At 47.3% G+C, this 19,815-nt stretch overlaps 1 protein-coding gene across 2 annotated transcripts; it reads right to left on the bottom strand.

Moving 5' to 3' along the window:
• Nucleotides 1-1,708: 1,708 nt before the first annotated feature.
• LOC121673174 (ras-related protein Rab-6A) lies at nt 1,709-19,552 on the bottom strand. Of its 2 annotated transcripts, none has more exons than XM_042046262.1 (7): nt 19,457-19,552; nt 16,872-16,925; nt 15,115-15,220; nt 13,215-13,326; nt 12,420-12,513; nt 6,903-6,969; nt 1,709-4,764 (listed from the first exon to the last, which is right to left on the bottom strand). In XM_042046262.1, exons 1-7 carry the CDS (start codon nt 19,535-19,537, stop codon nt 4,700-4,702), a joined length of 579 nt encoding a protein of 192 aa, XP_041902196.1. In that variant the 5' UTR covers nt 19,538-19,552; the 3' UTR covers nt 1,709-4,699. The 2 variants fall into 2 exon arrangements, with proteins under 2 accessions (XP_041902196.1, XP_041902197.1); XM_042046263.1 differs by lacking the exon at nt 15,115-15,220 and adding an exon at nt 15,288-15,393 and having other exon boundaries at nt 19,457-19,543.
• Nucleotides 19,553-19,815: the final 263 nt, after the last annotated feature.

The raw sequence follows: 19,815 nt of genomic DNA on the forward strand, positions 1-19,815 counted from the left end.
TAAATATTTTATAAAAAGCCACGTTCGACTACACCATGCACTCGGACCAGGGTGGGGAAGGGAAAAATGGTTAAAGAGGGGGGGAAATAAAATCGGTATTTTTGCCAATTGATGAAAAATCCATTAAACTGATGACAAAAGAATTACAATGGTGAAACCCCAAGCTCAGCAAGCCTGGAAAGCCCGGCTCAGGCAGCGGGAGAGCAGCAGAGGAGAAAGCAGCACAGATGGGAAGGAGAGGCTGCTCTGAGGTCTGGGTGTCTGCAGCTGCCTCTCTGACTGCGGGAGCGCTGGCAGCCTGTGCCGCAGCCTGCCCACCCCATTTATCTTCCTTCGGAGCTGGGACATGCCCAGCATGGAAAAAGGTGCTGCTGCAGCAGGTAGGGAGAGCCCTACCTACTTTGGTGTGCTGAGGATTCGGGCACTGCAAGCAGAACTGCAGCAAGGCTACGGCTCGGCTGCTGCAGCAGCTCTGCAGATGCTGCCTGGAGGATCCTTTGGCTCCTCCAGCCTGGAAAAATCAGGGCTGATCCCACCAGTGAGCAAAGAAGCCATCAGCACCCTCCAACCCCAGCCAGATACTCCCTCTTGGATTTTGGAGCTGGGCTGGGAGCACAGCTTGACCCACTGCAGCCACGAGCGAGTGGCCAGGAGCACCCTCCGGAGCTGGTGGGTGCCCCCCCCCCATTCCCTGCTCCACGGCAGCCCCGTCTCTGCAGTTTAATCGAGACCCCCTTCACCAGTGGCAGCCTGGGGACACCAGCGGGAGGTGACGGTCCCAAGGCTACCCACGGCAGCAGCCAGGAGGAACCGAGGCGGTGACTGTGGTGTTTCCAGAGGCTCCCACCCAGGGTGGTGCCTGGAGGTGCCAGGTACAAGGAATGGAAGCTCCTCCCAGTGACAAAAACCTTCTCCAGGGACTCATTTCCCCCCCACGACTGTTTCCATATCCCTAATTCCAGCACATCTCCACAGCTGCATTCCAGTTTCACAACCAATTTATTCGTGGTCCTTTTAACAACAAAGAGCTTAACCAAGAGACTAAGGTTGGGCTGTTGGTGTTCCCACACCAAATCCAGGTAATTCCCCTCCTCTACTCGCCAGGTTGTACAGGGCTTGGAGCAACCTGGGCTAGTGGAAGGTGTCCCTGCCCACAGCAGGGGGTGGCACTGAATGGTCTTTAAGGTCCCTTCCAACCCAACCATGCTGTGATTCCACGATTCTCTCCTTCAGGAGAGCAAAGGATAACTCACCAAAGTGCATCTGTTACTCACCTCCCTGGCCCCGCAGACCTGGCTGCCATCTCCAGCAAGGAGGCTTAAGGAGGATCCTCCTCAGGGAAGGTGGGCTTGGTGCACCCGTATCCCAGGGAAGCTGAGGCAGCGGTGAGGCCGCGCAAAGCACCCGAATCGCCTTTGGGAAGGGAACGGAGGAAGCAGCTGGCTGCAGAGAGCGGAAAGGAGCAGAGAGGCACAGCTGCCTCCCTGGACTGGCTCCGTCCCCGGCATCGCTCGTCGGGCGCTGCAAACAATCGCAGAGACACTGCAGCAACAGCAAACACACCCCTGCACCACCTTCCCTCTGAAACAGAACCCCCCAAAACTCTTCCTGCCCTCACAAAAGCCTCCTGCAGCACCTCAGCCCCCCGTGAGGGGCTGCGCCTCCCGCCTGCGCTGCGCTGCACGTGCTGAGAGAAGAGACCCAGAGCTTTCCAATGAGACAGGTATTTATTTAGTTCAAGCGCTAAGGATTTGTTCTCTTGTTGTTGTTGGTTCATATTATCAAACAGAGCTGAGGTACCACTGACATTCCAACATGAAGAAAAGGAACCTTTTTTTCCCCTTACACAATTTCTTCAACTACTTTTATCAAGACAAAACGTGAGGCATGGAATAGCTGCATGATGGACTGTACAACGAGCAAGCCAGAGCAGGGAGGAGAAAAGAAACAGAGCCGAGACCTTCACTCAAAAAATCACACGAAAATCAGCATTAGAAGTCTGTGCCCATGGTTCCACTGGCCACATCCACGGAGCAAAAGAAAATTAAAATCTAAAACCTGACAGATGGATGGTGCAAAAAAAAAAAAAAAACCAAAAAATTAATATAAAGACCATGTTGCTCCTGTGCTCACCCTGGAAGTGTGTGCTCTGTGGAAAACTGGGATGAGGACAGGACTGAGCCCTGTGGTCACATTAAGCACAGACTATCAGCAAGGACATGCACGGAACATACCTGGCTGTGCTGAGCAGCCCCAGGGACGTTGTCTGGAAGTGCCAAACCACAGCCTCACCCGTGCTCCTGCAGCCCCCTGGCCGTGCTGAACACGGAGCTGTGGGAATGCTGCTCTCCAGACCTTTGTTCCCAGGGAGTTCTGGACAAACCTGCTCTCAGGTCTTCCAGGAAAAGCAGCCAGGCTGCTGGTCCACTACAGCCCGTACGGGCTAAGCCAGCTCCTTAAATCCAGTGCTTAAAGCTTGGGACTGTGGGAAGCAGAGGGGGCTGGTTCTATCAGAAGCAAGAAAAAAAAAGGATGTCCTTGTGGGGAACAGCCAAATGAGGACCAAAAGAAGCTGCACGGAGAACCAAAGGAGACAAAAGCAAACCAAAGCAAAGGAAGAAGCAGCAGGATGAAGCATTTCTGCATGGTTAAGAACAGTACAACAAAGGAAAAGCAGCCAGGTTTCCTTCCCCCAGAGAGTTTCTTTTAAATAAAGAATGATCCTTTGTCACATATCATTGATGTTTATTTCAAGACATGCCACGTCAAAAAAACTCGCCTTTAATATTGCATTAGAAAAGCACTTTTACATCTCGTTCTGCCTTTAAGTTATTGTTGTGCAGAGCTGCTAGAAACCCAGGGCAGGGCACGAGCCTGGCATTCACCTCAGGAATGAAGAATTCCAACTCTTTTATGCCCGCTTCCTGGGGAAAGTGGTGGTGAGGATGATTCCCTTCCTCTCCCCCAGGTGGTTATTTTAGGTGGTACAGAGAGGGGCAGAAGAGAACCAAGGAGGAGCCTGAATATTCCCTTGCAATTGTCCATTTAATTCGCAATCGCAACACAGACTCGAGAATTCCTTCCTGCACTGTAACTCGGCCAGAGTCGCCCAGCAAACAATGTATTTACAATTGTGTTTATTAACTTACACAGCAACTTCACAATGACTAGTAAAGATTAAAAGGGTGCACTTCTAGTGTGTTCCATTCCGTGTTTCTCGGGTAGCTACATCTCGCAACATCAGCAAAGCTCTACACAGATTCCTCAGCCCAAGGAAAACAACAAAATCAGCACTGAAAAGAGTAAAAAAATTGAAGCCGAGAAATAAATATCAAAGAAAAAAGGGTTAATTGTGAGCCTAATTCCATAGAAAACTAAATTACTAATTACTTAACCAAACTATACAGCTCTAGAGAACCAAACTAAACCAACTTGGAAGACTGAACATTAAAAAAAAAAAAAAAAAAAAAAGCTAAAAAATAAAGGCATAAATCTGCATAATCAGAAGTTGGTTTCCATCCTACTCCAGTCCTTCCCTTTCCATCTAAGATGTCTCAACTAGGATTCTGCAGGATCAAAGTAAACACCCCTTCCCCACGGACCTATGCCCACGCTCTGGAAAAGCGGGTGCCATTCCCCCTCTGCTGGGGCAGCCAGCTGCTCTTCCCTCTTTGTCCCAAATTTCCAAGGTTTCAATTGGCTTTGGCAGGTTTTAATGCCAGCCCTGATTTCAATATTTCCCTTAAAAAAACAAAGAAGCAAAATGCTTTCTCCTCCAAACAGCTGAAACGTTACGTTCCCATCTCTTGGGCAGTAATAATTCACTTCATTGGTGTTCTACTTAAAAAGGAAAAAAAAAAAGCTCTGAAAATTCATTTTGCACTCGAAACATTATTTCCCTGTTTCCTGCAAGTGTTTTGCTAATGCACATCCACCCTTTCCTTCCCCCCCAAATCCTCCAGAAGCCACTCATCCCAAAGAGCCCATCCGTATTTCCCACTATGCGTCCTTGGAAATGTGTCCCCGCTGCCTCGGCAAGAATTCCCAGCTCCAGCAGCCGGCGGTGACAAAGCCCCACTACGGCCGGGCTGGGTCTGGACACCAGGCAGACTCGCTCTGCTCAACGCAATTAAGAGCTTGGGGTTAATTTGTGTTTAATTATCAAGGATAAGTGTTTAACCCTCGGCATCTGCCGCCTCCCCCTGTGATTCCGCCTGCTGTCTATGCATTCCCAGTTTCTGAGAGAAATCCAAAGGGCCAGATTTGCAAGCCTTCTTCTGCACATACATCTCGTCTAGGTCCAATTCCAAACTTACTCAGTTGCCATCCTTTCAAAGTGCAATATCATAACATATTAAAAAAGGAACAAATATTAAGAAATTGTACCTATTTTTGTTTGGATTTTTTTTTTTTGCTTTTGTTTTTTTTTAAAGTTATACCTAGAAAACGCTGGAATATTTTGGCTTTTTTTTTTTTTTTTCTTATAAATAATGAAGACACTGACATTTTGTTGGTGTGTGTGTGTGTGGGGTGTGCTTGTGAAGCTAAAGATCATCTCCACGAGACAGCCAGCGATGATGAACTGCGATACGTTATTACGGAAAGGGGAAGGTTCAAGCCAATATTCACACTGCAGTCAATGAAGAGGACAGGGAGGGAAAGCAGTGATGTTCTGGAGAAAGGTGGAAGCCACATGGTATTAGCAGGAACAGCCTCCTTCACTGACAGGCTGCTCTTGAGGCTTTTCCAGTTTTATGTCAATCACTGGAAGGAGGAAGTTAAGGCAAACAGATCTCCAACTCTGCTTCCCTACCAAGAGCAGGATTTTGAACGGCACTTTCAGTGCTCCCCACTGAAATGCTTGGAAAGACCAGCTCCAAACCGAAGGTTTCTCACCTGCCCCTCCTGCCCTGGCACTGGCACATTAAATATGCAGCAGAAACTATGTCGGACCCCAATGCTTGTCTCCAACCAGTCTGCTCTTCCCAGCGATCCCACTGACCTCTTGCTGTGGGAATTAAAGATGCATGGATACACCGAAGGGTCTGATCACTGCTTCTGCACAACCACAGAATCATTCGGGTTGGAAGAGCCCGCCGAGATCTTCCAGTCCACCTGCTCCCCCAGCACTACCAAGGCCACCAGTATCTCATATCCCCAAGTGCCACATCCACACGACTTTAAATCCCTCTGGAAATGGGGACTCTACCACTTCCTGGGCACCACTGCACACTGCTAATCCCCGGAGCACCGGCCGTGCCATCCTGACCTCCCCATCAATCCGTGCTCAGTTAAACCTCTCTGCTTCCACCAGCAGCCAACAAAGCCCTGCCACCAGCCTGAGCTCCCCCTTCCAGTGACAGCTACTGTCCCACAAGGTCACTGCAGAGCTGGCTGCTCAGAACCTGCCTGTGATAAGCAACTCCCTCTGCAGCACTCCAATTCCCAGCGGATGCCCTACAGTTACAGCCTCACGGAACTTTGCCCAGGAGGAGCTTTGAATGCTAATCCCCAGCTCAGAGCTGTTCACCACAAGTCTCCAGCGTTCCCCTTATCAGAGAACACAGAGGCAAAGAGATCACACAGCTGGTACTTCCAACTTATTTCTTTAGGGGGTTGAAGTTGCTTTTTAAAGAGGTTTGGAGAAAATAAACACGGAAAGAGAAACAAAAGACCAATAATTCATCTCCAGTGTTTGGTCCATTTGGCTGATCTAAAGCTTGAAGTGTGTTTAAGTTGGAGATGCTTGACATGAGCCTTGACAGCTTCATCTCAGAGCACAAGTGGGTCAAGATCCTTGAACCCTCCATGTTCTGCAAAAACGCCCCCGTTAATCATAATGCAGCTGCCCAGGAGACAATGCTATTCCATCCCTGCTATCTGCAGGCTGCAGGAAGCCAAATTCCCAGTGCCCTTGCTGCACTCCCGTTTAGACACTGGTGATCAAACTGCCTGACACAGCCCCTGCCTGTGCACTCTACCCCTCATTAATAAAGATTGTCGCTCGTTAACCTTTCAGGGACCTGCATGACGAAGTATTTCTGCTCACTCAAGTCCCTATCACACAAAGCTTGTGCCTCAGCAGCTGCAACCCCCAGCTTCCCAAATCCTTCTTTCCCCCATGTATCAGATGCTCTGATGGAATCTCAAGGCCTGGCTTGTCTCACTCCCACAGTTGCTGGGACTTCTTTCCACCAAGATACAATTTCTCCTCTATTTACCAGCTGCATGATCCCTGCTGCAAATAAAACCAACAACCCTGGAAAAACTGCTATTCCAAACACACCCACCTGGCCAGGGCAGTGATTCCAGTGTAGCCATACTGCTACATCATGCCTTTTCCATCCCTCATGCCACCTGCTTTCCCTTGGCTAAGACTGATCGCATCAGTTGAGTCTTCTCCCTCCCACCACAGAGATGCTGCCTGGGGTCCAGGCCATGACAGGCTGCCCTGGGAGGTTATGGGATCTCCATCCTTGGAGAAACTGGCCTAATCTGGGAGTCAGCCTTGCTTTGAGCAGGAAGGTCAGAGAAGGGGCCTACAGAGGTCCCTTCCACGACAGTTTGATTTTGGATTCTGTCAGGCAGATGTGCAAGAGCCACATAGGGGGGTTTTTTCAGACCTCTTTGCAGCTGTTTCTCCCACCTCCCTCCCCACATCCCACACGTTCAAACACCAAGCAAAGAATCCTTTTGCATCACCATTCCTTCCCCTGCTGCTTCCACCCTCAACACCCCTGCTCCCAGCCTTTCAACCCACCAATCCTTCTTCCTCAGCACTTCAAGCTCGAAGGTTACTTGCCCCTATTCCCCCTCTTTTTGGGATGTCCACGAGCTGCGCGAGGGCTGCAGCGGCTTTTCCTCGTCCAGGGTAACGCCTGGCACAGGCACAGAAAGGATACTGTCTTCTCTACTTTTGTCTTGTGTGCTTTCCATCCCAGGCAAGGCAGCTGCCACGCGTCGGAAAAGCTGCAAAGAACCACACAGGGAACAGATGAAAACAACGGCTCCCCCTGGCTGAGACAGTTCAAACAATGATTCAACACATCCTGCAGCACTATTTACACTGCTCAGCCCCAAAATCCTGACACCAAATATAACCTTTATTCCTAGGAAAGGGCAAAGCACAGCTCTTGTTAGTGGAGATCAAATGGCTGCGAGCAGCAAACCTCCTGCACCTTCTCTGCAAATAGGATGGGAGGCATCCAGCACCTCACCTCACACCTGCCACGTATGTCCATGGACCCCAACAACTTCCCCATGCCAGCTGGGAATTCCATTTTCACACCTCCCCAGAGGATTACAAAGGAGCATGGACATGCTGATGAAGGCAAACACACCATCCAGGAACCTGTCACCGTATCAGCTGAGCTGACACACATGGGAAAGTGTCAGAAAATGGGATGTATGGAAAGGATTTCTTCCAAGCTTCACCCAGCTGTGGCTCAGGCTCCTGTAAACCAGACAAAGGAACGTGCCCAAACCTAATCCTCATCTTTCGGTGCCCACGTCATGGTTATCCGATGTCCACATTCAGGGCATAAAGCACAGAACAAATGCATCCAAAGCCTCTCACTTGAACACCACCTCCAGTTTCCCAGCAAGGTCTGAGCTCCAAACTCTCCTCACGGTTTTATTCCACTTGAAGGAGGCGAGATGGAACAGAACTGATTTCCTCTCCTGCATTTCCTGCCTTTGCCCCTGAGGCTCAGCTTTGTAATTCCCACCACACGGCTTTTCCTCTGGGTGAGGACCCTACAGATGTGCCCACTACTACTGCAGGAGAATTGCCCTGGATCCAGCTGCCTGTCCCCCCCAGCACAGGATGCTCTCCATCCATCGCTGCGCTCCCACCGCATCCCTGAGAGCCGCGCGGGAGTCCTGGATCGCCCGGTGCGGGTCTGACGTCAGCCCTGGTGTGTTCCATTACTGCACATTTTCCTGCCTCTCCTCAAATGACACAAAGCTAAACCACTTACTCCCAGTGACCCACTTTCCACAGAAAACCAAGCCAAGCCACTGCCAGCCTGTTTACATCAGGAATGTGGGTACCCGACCAGCCCTGCGGGTCCCTGCCCAAGGGCTTTCCCCGCTTTGGCTCCCAGTGTCCAAATGATGCTGGAGAGACAATTAAGACAACTTTGTTGGCTTGACAGCCCCCTCCAAGCTCACCATGAGCAAGCCCCCAGGCCTGTCTGGGACCTTTCCTGGCAGGAATCTGGCACACAGTGGAATCTGAGCCAAGGACAGGGGTCTGAGAAGTCGGTCCTTGACGTAACTCCCTGATTTCAGCCAACAACTTGGAAGTAAACAAAGCTTAGTACACCCCCCTCTGTGTTTTCTGTGAACCTCTGCAATTAACCTGGACCTTCCAGCCTCCCTGAAAACCTCAGGGAAATCCTCAGAGGCCGACCAGGACATAACAAAATTCCAGGTGCTAAACTGTACCTAAACCAACAGCAGGAATGCCCACGCAGAGGAAGGGTGAGGAGTCTTTAAAAAATCCTCAGCTGATGGAACCAAAATTCCTGCATTTAAACCACAGTGCTGACAAAAAGAATTTACTGCTTAAAATACAGTAATCCTTTCTTTACATTAAGACCAGGAATAAAATGATGCTTTTAGCAGTATTTCTCCCCTAAATTATCAGACTAAAAATAGGAATTTGGCAACTAAGAAAAATCAACTTTCTTTCTTATTAACGTTCTGCTTATCAGCCCCAGCATATGTGAGTAAATCCAATTAGGGAAACTTCCTGATGGTTGGAAAGCAGCCTTCCCACAGGGCCCTCCGAGCTTCCTGGTGCTGTCAGCCCCGAGCCAGTGTGTGTCTACACACACATGTACATGTTTAAGTGTTTGTGTGGGTATAAAAACACAAGTATTGATGAGCATCCAGGACTTTTTTTCCAAAGCAGGAGTTAAATGCAGCAGCTGAAAGACTAAAAGCCACACAAACGCTCTCTCAGCGTTCAACTCTGCAATCTGCTTCCTGATAGAAACTCTGGAAAAATGCCTCATCTCTCACCATCAGTTTCCAGCCATTTGCCAAACTGTGCCTTTCCTGCTACTCCAGCCAATAAATCCCAACAGATCAGGGTCACAAAGGACTGCAGGCATAAACCAGTTTTCAGCCACAGTCCAGCAGCAATATGGAAAGGACAGGAGGATCACTGTCCAGATGGAAAAACCGGGCAAGAAACCTGTTCCCCAATGCAAGGCAAACAAAAATCTTTCCCTAATTCTCATTCTCTGCAGCTCTGAGGATAATTCTTGCCCATCAGATGGATAAGAATCAGAAGACAGGAGAAAGAGCCCAGCTCTGTGAGAACAGGGTCACAGAGGGGCTGTGCTCAGGGAGCTGCTGCCGTGAGAAAGTTCTTCTGCCAAGGACCACATTCATCCCCTGGCTCTTCCAGGGCCAGCGTGGAGTGTGCCAGGTACTGCTGGAGGGAGGAATTCAAGGGCTCTCCCTCCCCTCTCTTTCTACAAGACAGCAAAATGAACCCTGACATATTCTGGGCATGAAATCCACGGACTAACAATAAGATTCCCTGAAATACAGACTGCCGAGCCAGAGCAGGAATCGCAAAGTCTTTTAAAGCTTATTCAGGGCTGACAGAATGAATCAGAGACTACGATTCTCTGCATTAAATGGAGCAAGTTATCTACTTCTCTTCTCCAGCTTAAGGCTCCCCTGGCAATCAGTCTTTGCAGGATCCAAAAGCCAATCTTTTCCCCTCTGCTGCATCAGTTTAACCCCACAATAACACCACCACCGCTTTTATTCCCCAGTATCCACTCATTTCTTCTTCAATAGCCCCTGCCTAAAGCCAGAACGAACAGCAAGTGTGAAGGACCTTGGGGACTGCAAACAGCTCTGCAGTCACAGATCCAACAGTACACAGCACTGAGGTGCCATCCTCAGAGCTCTCCCCTTTCCTGGCACAGGGAATGGCAAAAAAAGCCTGGCAGCAGCACGGTCCCCTCTGCTTCTTTGCTGGTAGAAGATGCTGGCACTGGAATACCTGCTGTTGCAAGGACAGAGCACCTCACCTACTGCGGTCCCAGCACAAAGCCAGGCCCTCTGGATTTGCAGGGCAGCTGCAGGGAGCACAAAGCTGAGGGCAGTGCCCTTCCCTCTTATCCATGCTGCCTTCCACCGGAAAATGATGAACCAGAAGCTAAAAGCAGCACACAAGGACCAAAGTCCCCTGGATTCCCACTGATGAGGAGGAGCTGGGAAAGTCACAGCCATTCCCTCCCCGAGCAGGACAAGAAATTCAGCTGTTTCTGTATGAAAATTCTGTATGAAAATTAACTTAGACAGTGCTTGTTCTCCAGGCCCAGAATATATTGTGGATAGAAGTTACCAGCTATGGGAAGGTCAAATTTGCATTCAGCTTATTAAGGATTTTACACAGGTTATGGGTAGGGGATCCATTCTGCAGTTGTACTTTCCCCTTGCACTGGGAGAGAATTTATTGCTAAGTTACTAAAATAAATTCACACAATTCAATAGAGAAGCAGCAAGGAAACAGGAAACCATCTAAGTGGTGGCATTAAAGGTCTTATCCTTTGATAATTGCTTAAACAACTATTTATTAAACTAATAAAAAACTGAGAGTTACAAATATTCTAGAGTATAGAAGAGCTTTGAAACCCTTGAACATCCCAGCCCACGCCTGCAACATCTGGATCAAAACTTAGAAGAAAAATCCACTTTTAATTCTTTTTGAATATCCACTCGTGTCTTTGCACACCATCAAATCCTCAGGGTTCCACCCGGCCCTGAAAGCCACAACTCCCTCACAGGCTTGGCTACAGAACCTCTGGAAATGTGGCAGGGCACAGAAACTCCCTCAAGGAAAGAAGGAGTGTAGAGCTGCTACTTCATCATCACCATCATCATCACTCCTCTCAGTGAAGCAACTGCTCTCAGTGCACACCCCCAGGTCTAAGCACTCATTAAGGACTGCAGCACAGAATCCAAACCTTAATTACAAGGCAGCCTCTGTTGTGGCAGGGTAATTGGGGGACCCTGGAAGCCAATACGTCCATGGTGGGTAATGCAGTGAAAGAGCTCTGAGTTAACACTGCTATAATTATCCCATTATATAGGGAATCATTTTGCTACTTAGAGACAAAGTCAAGGGACATTTTAATAACAGACCCTTTAGTCCTGTCTAGAACATAAAGTAGTTTATAATCCTGTTTTCTTACTCCTGGTACCATTTCTGCATAGAAACCATTTGTGTAACTACATATATAAAATATACATGGAATGTCATCCATACACAGAGAATCCCTGATGGTGTGGGTTGGAAGGGACCTTAAAGCTCATCCAGTGCCACCCCTGCTATGGGCAGGGACACCTTCCACTATCCCAGGTTGCTCCAAGCCCCATCCAACCTGACCTTGAAAACTTCCAGGGATCCAGGGGCAGCCACAGCTCCTCTGGGCACCCTGTGCCAGGGCCTCCCCACCCTCACAGGGAACAATTCCTTCCCAATATCCCATCCAGCCCTGCCCTCTGGCAGTGGGAAGCCATTCCCTGTGTCCTGTCCCTCCATGCCTTGTCCCCAGTCCCTCTCCAGCTCTCCTGGAGCCCCTTTAGGCCCTGCAAGGGGCTCTGAGCTCTCCCTGGATCCTTCTCTTCTCCAGGTGAGCACCCCCAGCTCTCCCAGCCTGGCTCCAGAGCAGAGGGGCTCCAGCCCTGGGGCAGCTCCAGGGCCTCCTCTGGACTCTCTCCAGCAGCTCCACATCCTTCTATTCCCAGGGGACAGGGAGCTGAACACAGCATTTCACATGTTTGTGTTTGCTCTGTGGAGACACACAAGAATCTATGTCTTTTCCAGGTCCAAATTTAAAGAGCCACAGCTCATCTCAGGACATAAACGCTCATTTTTCTGCAGTCCCATCAGCTCAAAAGACCTTTCACTGCTTTCCCCAATTCAAAAGCAACTCATCATCTACTAGAAATAAATAGCTCTGGCTATCCAGGAACATTTGCTGTCACTTGCAGTGCCTTCCAACAGAGTGGGAACAGCAGTTCCAGTGTCCCCCTGTGCACTGGAAGCATTTTAAGCCATCACGCTCCTCCTTCACTGGTTTGTTCATTCACTGAATAACAAACACTCCTCAGACCTGTGTTTCCCCAACTTTTTGTCTCACTCTCAGTCCAAACACCAAATCTGGATCACCAAAAATCCAGGAAGGTGTGATTTTGTACTCACAAAGCTTCTTCCATTACTCCTCTATTATTTAAGGGGAAGGAAGCCCCAAGTCATTTGATGCAAGGTGAGGGATCCTTCAGAACCTCAGCCAACAACTCTGAGGGGTTGCTTGCTGTGTGTGGACTACAATTCCCACTGGCTCCCTTTGCCAAGGCCTCCCAATATCCAGGGAAGTGCCACTCACCTGTTTTACATTGTATCCTGCTTTTGCACTAGTTTCAATGAACATTACATTCAACTCTTTGGCTTTCCTTTCTCCTTCCTCGATGGACACTTGTCTGGGGAAGAAAACACAGAGTTAGGGAAAAAAAACCCAAATCTGGACAAACACCTTAATAATTAAGATTTATTACAGTTCTGAAAGCACTTAATGGGTTTTTTTCCTGATTGGAATGCAGAGCTGCAGAGAGATATCACTACTTCAGGTACCAGACCCACTTCCATGGCACACCTGGCTCCCGAAGCAGAACTCAGCATTCCAGTGGAACAGCCAAGTGTTCACCCCCAAATCCCTGTCCAGGAGGCTGTGCTTTTATTTTATTTTTATTTTATATTTTACAATTAGCAATCACAGTCCAAAAATAATCATCAAAACCATACTGTTTCAAAAAAAGTCCAAGTGTAACCATCTCATACGGGAGGAATTTTGTCCCGTTTTTCCCTGGATATGCGTTCCATCCATTAAGCAGAACATTATTAAGAACAAATATTTGTAACCAGTTTATTCATTCACTGATGTGGGCTGTAGTCAACAGCCCCTTCTCTCCTGATATCTGGACAAGTTGGTGATGGTTTTTCCACTCATTCACAGCACTGTGATGGAAATTTGGCTTAGCCAAAAGAAAGTGGGTTTAAAATTGAGATTTCTCTAGTCACAGCCATCTCCAGAAAAAAAATACATTTAAATATACTCCTTAAAATAGAAGCAAACAGCAGCAGAGTAAGAAAAGCATTTGAAAGCTGGATTATTCCTCCATACCTCTTATCTGCTAGATCTGTTTTATTTCCCACCAGCATGATGATGACATCGCTGCCCCGTTCCGTTCTGACATCATCGATCCACTTTGTGGTTTGCTGGAAGGAGTTTACATCTATCAGAGAACAGTGGAGAGGGTTATCACTGCAGGTGTCCCTCACAGCTCACCAGGAAATACATCTGGACTTGGAAAGAGAAGCTTCATATTCTGTGGAGTCGGCGGAAGAGGGTGATGAAGAATCAGCAAGTGGAACCCTAAATCTCCCCCACTAAAGGACACGGAAAGTCTGGCATTAATTTCAGGTGGGCAAGGGCATCATTACAGGTGGATTCAAAGCCAGGGAGGGAACTGAGTCCATTTATAATTTGACAGCACCTAAAATGAAAAGGCTTATCACCGTGTTTCAGTTCCTTATTTTTTAGTTCAACATGAAGTATTTTCCATAGGGAGTGGGGATTAGTTTTTGCACTCCACACTGCTCATGGCTTGTGTACCTACAGAGGTTCCTACGATTCCACTGCTTCTCAAAATCCTCAATCCCAGCCTTGCATTTTGTACACTTGAATGAGTAATTTTTATTTTCTCTAGGGAATCCCAGGGTTACACAACACAGCAGCAACTCCTGTGGCACTGAACACTTGCCTTCAAAACAATTTCTAAATCTTTGCATAAAACCAGAAGCAGAAATTTAACCTCTTCACAGGCACTTAATGCTACCTTCTTAAAAGCTGCAAGGTAAGAATTCAGACTGTATGGTGCTTGACAAGTCGCATCCCACAGGGAAAAAGGAGTTGGAGGAAAGCTGCCATAGAGCTCAGCATTTGCCAGTTAGTGACACAAAGAGCATATGAGCAGCCCAAGTAGTTTCAGTACTTAAAAAGGGGGGGGGGGGGGGCACTGCAGCAGTTCTTGAAAAGTATTGATTTTTTTTTAATGGCTTCTACTGCAAAGTAATATATTGCGTGCTAGACAGCCACGACTTGATCACTTGCCAGCATCTTAATTCTCTTTACTGCTTGGCAATATTGAATTTGCTGGGTCAGGAAAAAATTCAGAGTTCACAGCTAACCTGTAATTTTAGCTCAAAGTAAAGTGCCATTTTTAACAATTAGAGCTTTTCTAGGTAAAGCCCCTATTCCTGCTGTAATCTCCTCGTATTTATAAATCAAAGGACAAGAACTTAGGCATTTGCGTAGAATTAGGCCATCGTTCTCAGTCAATTCTGGTTTAGAACTGAAATTGTCTGAAGGCCTAGCTCCCCTAAAACAAAATTTCTGCTCTTTGTCAGTGCAGGAACTGGTAAGTTAAGGGGTGTCTGGACTGAGGGGAGGGACAGAAGGAGCAGGGTTGAAGAAGCACTAATATTTTAGTTGACAAAAATGTACATACCTTAGTAAGAAATGAAAGAGCAATTGTTAAAGGGTAAGGGCTTAGTGGTGAGTTTTACATCTTGCAGCACATGAGAGTGGCTGATTCCAAGGAAAATGTGATGTTAATGCGTTCTCCCCGCCAGCCCGTGCCCAGATTTTGTTCAGTGGGGGAGGGTGAATGAAGTGAAGCAAGCTACAACAGCCTCCAATTTGAGAATTCAGATACCCATGAACATGAAGACCAAAAGTCACAGGTGATGTTGTAACCAAAAGGCAGATGGAAGAGTGCAACGAGAGCAGGCAGGACTCGAGGACTGAAGAAAATGGGATAGGGAAGGGTTAAAATGATGTTTCTGAGACAGTTTATAGATCACAACAGCAGCAACCACAGGGCTTGTTCAAAACAAGCAAAGAAACCACGCTTTTGTCATGCCAGGATGAAGCCCAAGCAGATGACGTGAGAGGACATGCAAAGCTAAGCTAGAGGATGAAAAGGGCAGAGTATTAGAAATGCAGAATTCCCCCCACTCACTTGTGATATCATAAACAACAACTGCAACAGTGGAGTCACGAATGTAGCTAGGAATCAAGCTCCTGAACCGCTCTTGACCTGCTGTGTCCCATAATTGCAACCGTACCTAACAAAATCAGTCAAACAAGCAAGAAAAATAAGAAAAAAGGTCAAACCCAGTGCAAAATACCTACTTGTGATATCGTAAACTACTACAGCAGCAGCAGAGTCACGGATGTAACTGGGAATGAGGCTACGGAAACGTTCCTGACCCGCAGTATCCCACAGCTGCAACCTGATCTGTGGGTGGGAGAAAATTAAAAAAGCCAAACTGCCACTAAAAATAAAAGAGTAAATAAATGCTTTACTTTTTCCAAAAAAGCTAAATGAAAAGGATAAACTCATGCAGGAGATGCCTGGGGACTGGGAGCAGCAGGATACCATCTGCTTACAGCAATCTCTCCCGAGGGACAGTAGCAGCCAAACTGGGGGGTGCAGCTAGCTCAGCTTCCCAAAAAATGCTTCCCTTCCAAAAGGGGAGGGGTGGAATGGCTCAGCTTCCAAACTGAGAGGACCAACAAGAAAGCTACGGCTGAAGTGATGGAATCACCATCCCTGGAGGTGCTCAGAAGCATGTGGATGTGGCACTTGGGGGGGACGTGGGGCAGTGGTGGCCTTGGCAGTGCTGGGGAATGGTTGGACTTGATCTTGGAGGGCTTTTCCAGCCTCAGTGATCCTGTGATTCTGTGAAATGTTCACCTGCAATTCTCCCTACACCAGAGTTTCATGCTCTGCTCTCCGTCCTCAGGACCCACACAGGCAACCTCCAGCAGCATGGAGGATGGTTGCTGGTGGAAAAGCTGGGAAAGCTACTCATGTCAGTTTTTCAAGGATAAAATGCTCTGTATAACTCTAAACTGCAAAGTAACATGCACAGAGAGGCTGAATGGCTCTTACCAGCAAGGTTCTGGAAGAAAAGGCAAGACAGACTAAAAGCAACATGTATGGCAAGGTGTGTAAGAGCCAGCTTGTCCATGGAAAGCACATCTCATCCCTCAAGCACTTTCCATGCAATCCCATTTATTGGGGGTTTATCCAGTACCATTTATTGGGGGTTTATCCAGTACCATTTATTGGGGGTTTATCCAGTACCATAAGCTTCTGCAGCACTGCAGTTTTGTTTCTGCAAATAGCTCAACTGAGGCTGAATTTCTTAATTAAGAATCTGAGCTCATTTTAAACCACAGCTTTGCTTGCACAGAGGAGTGATTTCACTTGAGGAGCTAAGACCGCACCAAGCTAAGAAACGAATCTCATTTGTGAACTCATCAGAGGCCACCTTCTTTTCAAAAGAGGAAGAAGATGGAGCCAGCTATTAACTGGCCACATCTGGCAATCTGTATTTTACCTTTCTGTTTTGTGGCATCAAAAACTGAAGGGGTTAAGCATGGTTCCCCTTTCTCCAGATTCCCACCACCATTCACCCCTCAAATTATCTGTATCATCTCTTTCTTCAGAGAGGATGACACCAAAGCACCTGGTGCCACTCCCAAACTGCACCCGAGAGCCCTGCACACATGAACCAAGTGATGATTCCCCATTCCCCACTTCCCATTCCCCACTGCTGTGTCTCCACAGCACTTGTCAGTCTGGAAGCAGCTGGGAGATGAAGGCTCAGCCTGTGCTTCCAAGTGATCTCAGAAGTGTGGGCTGCACAAAACCAGATGCTGGTCCTCATTCCTACTGTTCAGAGAGAAGAGCAACAAAATCTTACTCACTGTTCGATCCTCCAAGTACATGGTTTTTGATAAGAAGTCAATGCCAATTGTTGCCTGTAAAGAGATGAGAAAACCAACAGCTCTTAAATGAAATGTCAGAACACCTGCAGTGATTTTCAGGGGAGCAGCAGCAGCTGAAAGAGAAACAGCTTGGGTTTCTTATTCTTAAGATACAACTCGATTCAATAAGCAATTTGTTTAATATATCACAACTAGAACAATTCCTTAAAGCACAAAAGGCTCTAAAGCTCGGCTTCAGTTCATGCATATTGACAGTTTAATCCACACATTTATTTGGGTAGCAGCAGGGATTTTTATGCATGTGACAAATTGGTGTCCCTCAGCTCAACCAGGATATGTGGGCACATTGTCTTCTTCCCAATTGCCAAATATCTCCATGGATCTTCACTTTCCCAGGCAGATTAAGGCACACACCTACATGATCCCTAACAACCACTACAGCTTGGTTTGTCCTAAAGCAGCAGCATAACTGCACCCAAATGTCCAGACACCAGTGGGAGTTTCCTGGAGAACATCCTAATGGCAGTGGGAAGCCATTCCCCTTGTCCTGGCACTCCAGGCCCTTGTCCCCAGTCCCTCTCCAGCTCTCCTGGAGCCCCTTTAGGCCCTGGAAGGGGCTCTCAGCTCTCCCTGGAGCCTTCTCCTCTCCCAGCCTGTCCTACCACGACACAGGGAAGCAGCAGTTATCAAGGAGTGGATTCCAGCATTCCCTACACTCCAGACTTTTACTAAAAAATAGATCTTCTATGATATGTTACATATGGTGCCACAGCACAAGGGAAATCATTCCCAGCATGTCCATGGAGGGGAATCACTCCTGGTAAAATAAACAGATCCAATTGCATGGTTTTATTTCAGGTGTTTGGGTTTCTGACACAGTACAGCAAGTTCTTGTTGATAAGACAGAGGAACACAGCTGAACTCCTCTCATCCAGCATCAAGTAAAAGGAATCCAATGCACAGCACGGATTTTATTAAATGGCAGCTTCCTATTTTTAACAGCTGAACATAAAAACCCATGTTCAAATGATAGGTTTCAGAAAACTACGCATTCAGAATCTGCCAGAAACGTCCAGAACAAGCATATCGTCCCTGAACTCCCCTCCGGCTCCAGTTACCCACGATCAGGGTGTGATGTGCACTGGCACTAAATACTGGGCTCTGAGGGGTCTCTAGAGAATCCTGGGCATCCAAAAATGTCTATTTTGGAAATGTGATTTTGGCCAAATTCCTGGAGCTTTTGTGACTGATTCCTTCTTCCAGCTCCAGCACAATAGGAGGTATGGCCCCACCTCAGTCACGACTCCAGGAAAACCGAGGGGTTTGGTTGAATGGCTCTGACCCAAGTCCATTAACGCCCAAACTGGGCAGGCAGCACTGATGCCTAAATCCAAGTTATCTTGGAAGCCCTTAGGATTTCTCACTGTTCTAAGTGCCACTCACTGATTTTGTAATCATTTAATGTATTACAACAGACCACCTCTCCTGGCGACACCCGTATTATCCTAGAGCACATAGGGTCAAACCTCCTCAAGGAAGAACTAGGACACAAACTCCGTAAGGAAAAGGAGCAGTCCTAAAAGAAAAAACACTGGGGGGGAAAAAAAAACCCAGTTTAAATAAAAGAACTGCCTTCAATGTCCATGTAATTACAGTGGGAGGAATCAGCAAGGATGTCTGCTGCCTCGGGAGCAGTGACGTGTGCTCCAGCCCTCCCACACTATGGAAGCGTGCCTCTTCCCACAGCTCAGGGAGAACTTCCCATCTCGTTTTTCCTAGCAGCAGCAAGGAGGAATTACTGAAGGAGGCAGGAGGGAAATCACTCAGTTCAATGAGATCCTTGGGCAGACACTGAGGAACGGGAGAATCACGTTTTCCTTTTTTTTCCTTTTTTCTATTACCTCCTCCTCCCACCCCCCTAAGAAAACCTTCCCAGGCACCAGGGAACAGATTTTTCTCAGTTTCGTGTATCCAGAACATCACCAACTGTAACCAAGTCATGAAACAAGTTCTGCTTGGAGGAGATACACTTTAGGAAACTGAAGTACTTTTATATCTTGCCACATTTTGAGCTCATGCTAAATTCTGGCAGTGGGCAACAGTGGGCAACTGTTCTCCTGGATTGCACAGTGCTAATCTGTAAAATTGTTTTCTAAACTTCCTACATTTTCCTTTTTTTTTCACATTTTATATGATTTTCTAGCTTGTGTCAACTCGTTGTTTAAAAGAGCTGGGTACCTGCTATGTTATCCACACACAGGGATTAGATCTGTTGATGGTCTGGTAGAAAATGGTGGATAAAAAACCCTTAGCAGACTTAACAACTGCTATTCCCTGGCTGTGCCTCGGGTATTCCTTTAGAACCACAGCTCATCCTGCTGCAAGCAGCAGATAAACTTCTGGAGCAGAATCCAACCCAGAAGTGCCACTCTGGCAGGTGATTAAGATCTTACAATTGGGAATTTCATGGTCAGTGCCCCAACTCTTACGGAATGACTTTTCCTGCAATGGAAGACACGGCAGCAGAGGAGTCTTACACAAGACAAAAATACTGATTAATTTACCTGGTAGGTGTTGTCAAAGCTGTCGTACATGAACCTGGTGATCAAGGAAGTCTTCCCCACTAAAAGAAGAGAAAAAACCATGGATTCAAGGACCAATTTCAGAGCAAATTTTAAGCAAGTCATTTTAAAAGGGTTTACTGTGTCCAACAGATCCATAGCGTGCACTTAAACTTCCCTCAAGGACAAGAGCAGTTATTTGACTTTACAATTGTAAGGTCACTTATTTTTTCGGTATCATTCCCAAGCATCAGTTTTACTCTTAAATATTTGTGATTTGGGATGAAAATTAATTTCGTTGCTCCATTTTCTACCAAGTCATTCAGTAATTTTAGTTGAACTGAATGAATTTAACAGCCCCT

This window comes from Corvus kubaryi, unplaced genomic scaffold (assembly GCF_017639235.1).
Source record: "Corvus kubaryi isolate FWS band 111438036 unplaced genomic scaffold, C.kubaryi_AGA036_p1.0 65272, whole genome shotgun sequence".
Taxonomy (NCBI): Eukaryota; Metazoa; Chordata; class Aves; order Passeriformes; family Corvidae; genus Corvus; species Corvus kubaryi.

What these genes read in the sequence shown, in the direction of transcription:
- LOC121673174 (XM_042046262.1), bottom strand. Translation starts at nt 19,537, where the DNA reads ATGGTTTTTTCTCTTCTTTTAGTGGGGAAGACTTCCTTGATCACCAGG. An exon ending in CAGGATACAATGTAAAACAG is followed by an intron (nt 6,970 to 12,419) that starts GTGAGTGGCACT and finishes GGTTCTTTGCAG; the next exon opens with CTTTTCCGACGCGTGGCAGC. An exon ending in AGACAAAAGTAGAGAAGACA is followed by an intron (nt 4,765 to 6,902) that starts GTATCCTTTCTG and finishes TCCTCCTTCCAG; the next exon opens with TGATTGACATAAAACTGGAA.